The 7,156-nt window shown below is 44.3% G+C and overlaps 1 protein-coding gene across 1 annotated transcript; it reads right to left on the reverse strand.

Moving 5' to 3' along the window:
- Positions 1 to 13: 13 nt before the first annotated feature.
- On the reverse strand, positions 14 to 2,375 carry LOC104722965 (eukaryotic translation initiation factor 3 subunit D). The gene is made up of 2 exons (XM_010441234.3): positions 510 to 2,375; positions 14 to 222 (listed from the first exon to the last, which is right to left on the reverse strand). Exon 1 carries the CDS (start codon positions 2,298 to 2,300, stop codon positions 525 to 527), a length of 1,776 nt encoding a protein of 591 aa, XP_010439536.1. The 5' UTR covers positions 2,301 to 2,375; the 3' UTR covers positions 14 to 222; positions 510 to 524.
- Between the last annotated feature and the right edge of the window lie 4,781 nt (positions 2,376 to 7,156).

Raw genomic sequence — 7,156 nt, forward strand, 5'->3', positions numbered from 1 at the left:
AATAAGAGAGCCATGATAAAAAAAGATTTTATGTTTAGTGAACCATGTGATGATTTTTCTCAAAGATGTCACGAAGATAGTGTTCTAAATCTCAGATTACAGCAGTACCACCAAAACTGGAAAATGACAAAGATAAAAGAAAAAAAAAACCCTCAATAGTAGTTGTCTGATTGAAGCTTCAACTCTCAAAAGAACCCAGAAACCAAAGGTGTGGACTTTGACCTGAAGAAAATACTTCAAACTGTGAATAAATGAATGATGCTTTGGTTTTATAATTTTATAGCTACAAATAAAAATCATCAATCACACTACGCCACCAGTTTCTGATCTACGATGAAAACAAAAGCATGAAATTCAGACGATCACAAACTAGGATTAGTTATAGTACGTTCTGCAAATTCATGTGTTCTAAGTGCTTAAATCCAAGTTCCTAAAGAAGTGATCGATCAAATCCAACAAGCATAGAACGGTAACAACTTTTTCAATTTAAGAGGGTTTGTATAAATTACCTGACTTTATAACCATCAAGCTTGAGCTTCATCAGCTTTCTTATCCTCAGTTTCTTTAGCTGCAGCTACACTTGGTTCTGCTCCCTCTGTGTTCTCCTCAGGTGGCTGAACCTGTTCATCTTCAGGCAACGGTTCCTCAACATAATCATTCTCAAAAGCATCTGGTGGAACCTCGTAAATCCTCACTTGAGGCTTCGATGGATCCTTGACAAGAACATACTTTCCTTCGCTTAGTTTCATACAAATATCAACTATGGATTTCACAATCCCCCACATGTTAGAAGTGTTCAGATTGATCTGTCCAGCGAAATCCTTAGGCTTATACCCCAAAACAGATAAGATGACATGGTTGAAATGATCACGAGGATGAACTCTAGAGACAAAACCGATCTTCATCATATCAGCATTAGCCAAGAGAGCTTGTGCAGTCCATTTAGCCAACTTATTACCATTGTTCTTCAACTCAGTAGCTAAAACCGCACCTCTCTGAGTTTCAAGCTTCTGCCTCCAATCAACACCAGAGTATTTAGGATCAAACTCATTAAGAGCATTCAAAGTTAAGAACGATCTCTGGTTGTTAAGCTCAGCAACACTCTGCAACTCACACCTCGCGACAAGATGCATATCATTATCAAGCTTCCATCTTCTATACCTATAAGCAACAGAAGCAATCTCTTCACCTTCATTAGCAAATGGATTCGCCTCATCAAAAGTTTCCTTCTTTCCATCTCTAACCAACACCTGCTGCGAGAAGTTCTGATTGATATACGCAGCTTCCACCCCTAGAGAGTAAGCAGAGTTGATATCATCTTTAGCCTCAGGTAATGGCTCTTGAGATGTCTCGTGCACAGACAACAAATCGAGCTGTGAGCCATCTCTCTTGTCAAAGAACAGTTTGTTGCCAACACGCTGGATAACAATATCCCAAGAGTAAACAGATCTAGGAGCACACATAAGAGCAGCTAATATAGCATCAGTGGCGAAGACAGTAGCTTTGTCTTCCTTAGCTAGACGCCTAATCACAGGATCATCACTAGTAGTGACTTTGAAGAAGTTCCTGTTCTTGAAACGCTCGAGTCTACGTTCGTTCTTCGGCGTTATGCGATCATTAACGCGGTTGTAGTACTCAAGGCCACCACAGAGAAGGAGATCTTCTGGCTCTTGAACAGTGAACGAGAGCTTCGAGAACGTCGAGAAAGGGATCTGCTCAAGCATGTTCCACTCCGGCTGAATATCAACGGACGATTTGAAAGCGGCGGCTTCACGGCGCTGGTGATGGATGTTGTTACGGTTGAGATTGTAGAGACGATCACGGCGAGCTCGCTCCTTCTCAGCATCACGCTTCTTAGCCTCGACTTCTTCATCTCGCCGCTGAGGAAGCTGATTCCGATTGTGGTGAGGATTGAAACGCCACTTAGGTCCGAATTTAGGACGCGGCGGTGGCTTGCCGTCGACGAGACGGAAAGCTGCGTCTTCATCGGGATTTCCACCGGAGGAAGCGAGACCGAATCCTTCGTCAATAGCAAAGGCGGAGAAATCGAAAACTGCAGACGGATCTGATTTGGATCCGGTGGGTGGACGAGCTGAGGGGTTAGAGAGATTGCGAGTCCAATCAGCTACACGGCCGAGCTTATCGGAACGAGAGAAGGAAGCGAAAGGAACATTGGGGAGGAGATTTGCGGCGGCAACACTGGTGGAAGAGGCGGCGGAGGAAACGTCGGAAGCGTCTGATGGTCCCCAGCCATCGAAATTGAAAGGAACGGCGACGAATTCGAAAGCTTCGGCGACCATTTTTTTTTTTTTTTGGGGGAGAAGATAGTGTTGCAGCTGCGTGTGGAGAAAGCGGAAACCCTAATTCTTTAGACTACGATTGAGAGAGGATGTAGAAAAAAACGTATTTTGTTCATATTTGGGCTTTATGGGCTTTTAATGAATATTTGTTTGACCATATTTTAACAGCCCATATGTAAAACTTTATCAATTTTGTTTCTTCTGATTAATTTGAAATGTGACAACATATTATCATCAAGGAACAAATAAAATATTTTGATCCCACTGAAATATTATCTCAGATTTTTTTAATCAATATTATTTTATCAGAAATTAGTTTAAATGATCTAATTTTTGGTTATTTTTTAATTATTTAAATGGTATAGTTTTTGGTGATTTTGTTAATTATAATACAAAAATGTGTATAAATATGATTGTATTAATTTGTTCGCGTGTAAAGCTTATCTATATGAAGTAACATGTTTTTTTACTTCTTCGTTTATTCTGTTCTGTTTAAGTATTGGTTGTATAGTTAGTAAAGCTTCAAATTGTAGAATGAAAAATGTAGGTGTTTGAAACAACCTAGCAACAATCAACAACAGCGGATAACAAAACAATTCCATTAAACCAATAAAAATTCCAACAATAACAATCTAATAACCAACAATGCAATAATCCAGAACCAACAATGAAATAATCAAGTCCCAACATCCTACAATGTTCTATCAACTCAACACTAGCAACCTAACATTAGTTAGACCACAAATCAATCAAGCCTCTAGAACATCCTCCTCCTCATCGCCTTGATTCCACGATCACACTTTGCCTTTACCTACACCACAAACACATATTGAGATGCATGAATATTGTCAAAAGCACTCAGTGAGGCCATCCTCCCATCTATTGGGCTATACACACAAGCAACTGAGATTCTAATGTTAAGCTAAACAAATAAACACAATCAACACATCAAACAAGGCAAAACTCAACATCGGTTAAGATCGGTGTCGACCGACACCAGGTTGGTGTCGATCGACGCTAGCACAACATGGTGTCGATCGACACTGCTTCTGCAGACGCGAACTGCACGAATCCGAACGTCGATCCTCCGATTCAAAACACCACGAAACCGTCTCAAACTCTCCCAAACGCCTCAGGAACCTATGGGAAACACGAAAACAATAAACCCAAGCAAGCAAACACGACAAATAGACAAAGAACAACCAAACAAAAGCGATCTCAGGATTAGATCAGCCATGGTCAAGCACTCACCTCTTTTGCAGGAAGATTGGGTTGAGAAACGGTGGAAACAACACCTTCACAAGCTTCTCCTTCGTTCCCAGCAATAACTATCCCTTTCACAGCTACAGATCTCACCAAAAATCACCAAGAACAAGCCAAAATCTCTTAGGAACACTCTCCCACGTTTTCTCTCTTCCTTCTCTCTTTTCTCACTTAACGGCGACAAAACAAAACCCCAAAAACCTCACTTACGTCGCTTTCTCTCTTATATATGTGGTTTAGGGATTTCTAATTGAACCAAACTGAACCAAACAACAATTAAAACAAACCTGTCGAAACCGGAAATCATGGTGTCGATCGATACACCAATGGTGTCGAACGACACTCAGACCAAAAATACAATATTTGGTTCGCGAATGTTACAATTCTCCCCCACCAACAAGGATTCATCCTCAAATCCCGCAGAACCGTCCATCCGTCAAGGACCTACGTGTCACCGTCAACACGGTCCGCACGTCCTCTGACCGGACTGAACACCGTCAGCCAAGGTTTCCCGTGCAACTGTCACAATAGCCCGCACACCTCTGACTGAACCCCGAGGTCTCCCTCTAGCCAATATACTCACATCAAAGACGCTATTTGCTCACAACTCAGTGCTTCTCCCGTCCGTGGTCGCAACCAACGAATCATGCCGGCTCGCTATCAGGCCAACCGCCTTAAGCTACGACATCCAGGAAGTCACTCACACACACTCCCCCCGCTCTCGGGTCACAACCTTCGAGACATATCGGCTCACTGCCGAGCCGCGGCTCAGAGCTACGGTATCCAGGGAGTCTCAAATATCCCGCTCTTGGGTCGTCACCCTAAAGAGCGTTCTTGGATCGTCATCCAAAGCAACATACCACTCCCACTCTCTGGCCACAAAGTCCATCGAGCTATCGGTATCACATGAGTTGGGCCCCCACGACCTTGAGCAAACAAATCTGATGCCATCGAGTATCTTCCGACTAGATCTACCTCAACACTTTCCACAAAAAAATTTCCTTTTTAAAACCTTTCTAACTCTGGAAACCTCCTTTTTGTGGAAATTTTCTATTTATGGAAACTTCCCAAAAATCGAAACCCAAACTATTTCTCTTTTTTCTATGACAACAACAGTCAAACATAAAGAAAAATATACTCATCTTATTAATCTCAAAAATGTCATAATCGTTACAACCTCAACGAAAATACATAAGAAAAATAAGATACAACAATCGAAGCCATCAACCCGCATCCCGAGTACCACCTCATCTTGATACTTAGTTGCACAACCGACCACCCTAAGCGACCAAGTATCAAGAGAGATGGGTTGGAATACTCCGTACTCGCTCCAGCCACGGATTACAACTTGGACACGGCTAGACAAGCTCAAGTCGCGGTCTGCTTCTCAAACCACTTCTTAAACCTTGCCTTCAACCTCGCCTCTGACTCCCAAGTCTGCTCCTCTACTCCATCACAGTCCCACAGGACTCTCATCAAAGGAATTTTCTTCTTCCGAAGTTCCTTGACTCTCCTCTCGAGCACCTTCAACGGTCTCACCTCCAAGGTCATGTTGGGCTGAAGATCCTCAGGAATCTTAGCCAACAACCGATCACCCTCGTGAAGACACTTCCTCAATATCGACACATGAAATACATTGTGGAACGCACACATAACCTCAGGCAACTCCAGCCGGTATGCCACTGGTCCCACCCGCTCAACTACTCTGAACGGACCCATATACCTTGGACTCAGCTTAGTCTCTGTCAATGACCTGTTCGGACCCCGCAACATGGCCATCTTGAGGTATACTCTATCACCAACCTGAAACTCAAGATCCTTCCTCCTCTTATCAGCATAGCTCTTCTGCTGATCCTGAGACTCCTTCATGTTCAGCCTCAGAACCCGAATCTTATCTGAAGTCTCCTGAACAAAATCCGCACCATATATGCTCCTCTCCCCCACCTGAGTCCAACATAATGGTGTACGACACGACCTCCCATACAATGCCTCATAAGGGGCCGTCCCAATACTCGTCTGGTAGCTGTTGTTGTAAGCACACTCCACCAAGCTCAAATGATCTGCCCAATGGCCACCCCAATCCAACATGCACATCCTTAGTAAATCCTCCAAAATTTGGATTGTCCTCTCCGACTGGCCGGCCGTCTGCAGATGATAGGCTGTACTCATATGCACCTTCGTGCCCATCTCTACCTGAAATGCCCTCCAGAACACCGATCTAAACTTGGAATCTCTATCAGACACAATACTAGCAGGCACACCATGCAATCTGACTATCTCTCTCACGTACATCTTGGCCAAAACCGCTGCTCCATCAGTTTTCTTGATGGCCAGGAAGTAAGCAGACTTAGTCAAATGGTCCACAATGACACAAATCGCATCAAACATCCTCGACACAGGCAATCCAACCACGAAGTCCATCGTGATCATATCCCACTACAACTCTGGAATGGGCAAACTCTGCAATAATCCACCAGGAACCTGATGCTCAGCCTTCACTAGTTGGCAAATATCACACTTCGCAACCCATTTGGCTACGTCCTTCTTCATCCCGACCCAGTGATAATACCGCTTGAGGTCACGGTACATTTTGGTCGCCCCTGGATGAATAGAAAACTTGCTCGAATAAGCCTCTCTCAGTATCTCCTACCTCAAATCCTCAGCCTTGGGCACACAGACCCGACCATGCACAAGGACAGTCTCATTAGCAGAGACCTGATACTCTGAACCTGCAGCCTTAGAGGCATTCACCAGCCCCTCATCACTATCCTGAGCTAACCGTACTTTGCCCAACAAATCCGCTCGATCAGCTGCCCCCAAACCCAAAGGTTCGTGTGAGATAGCACACAACCTCAAGGCACTAATCTCACCTACCAACGCCTCCATATCCTGCTCCTGAGCTGAAGCCGCCCGCTTCCGAATCAAGGCATCTGCAACCAGATTAGCTTTACCATGATGGTAAGCTGTGTCCAGATCATAATCCGCTACTAACTCCATCCAATGCCTCTGCCTCAAATTTAGCTCAGGCTGAGTAAAAATGTATTTCAAACTCTTGTGATCTGTGAATACCTGTACCTTCCCGCCATACAGATAAGACCTCCAAATCTTTAGAGCAAATACTATTGCTGCCATCTCCAAATCATGAATAGGATAATTAGCTCCATGCTTCCGCAACTGTTGTAAAACGTAGGCTATAACTATCCCCTGCTGCATAAGCATACAACCCAACCCCACTCCAGAAGCATCTGTATACACAACGTAGGGTTCGTTCTGCTCAGGCAGTGCTAACACCGGTGTGGTAGTCAACATCTGCTTGAGACTTGCAAAACTCGCCTCACACTCCGGTGACCACACAAATGGTACCTCCTTCCCTATAAGCTTAATCATCAGCGGTGCCATACTCGCAAAACCTGGAACAAACCTCCTGTAGTAACCCGCTAACCCCAGAAAACTCCGAATTTCAGTGGCACTCTGCGGCCTCGGCCACTCTCTGATGGCCTGAATCTTCTCGGGATCCATTGAAACTCCCTCTGCAGAAACAATGTGGCCTAAGAATCCTAGTGACCCGGTCCAAACCCCGATAGTCGATACAC

Source organism: Camelina sativa, chromosome 11, assembly GCF_030686135.1.
Source record: "Camelina sativa cultivar CO46 ecotype springtype chromosome 11, ASM3068613v1".
In the NCBI taxonomy this organism is placed as follows: Eukaryota; Viridiplantae; Streptophyta; class Magnoliopsida; order Brassicales; family Brassicaceae; genus Camelina; species Camelina sativa.

Excerpts from the sequence above, each read along its gene's own strand:
- LOC104722965 (XM_010441234.3), bottom strand. The coding sequence starts at position 2,300 with ATGGTCGCCGAAGCTTTCGAATTCGTCGCCGTTCCTTTCAATTTCGAT.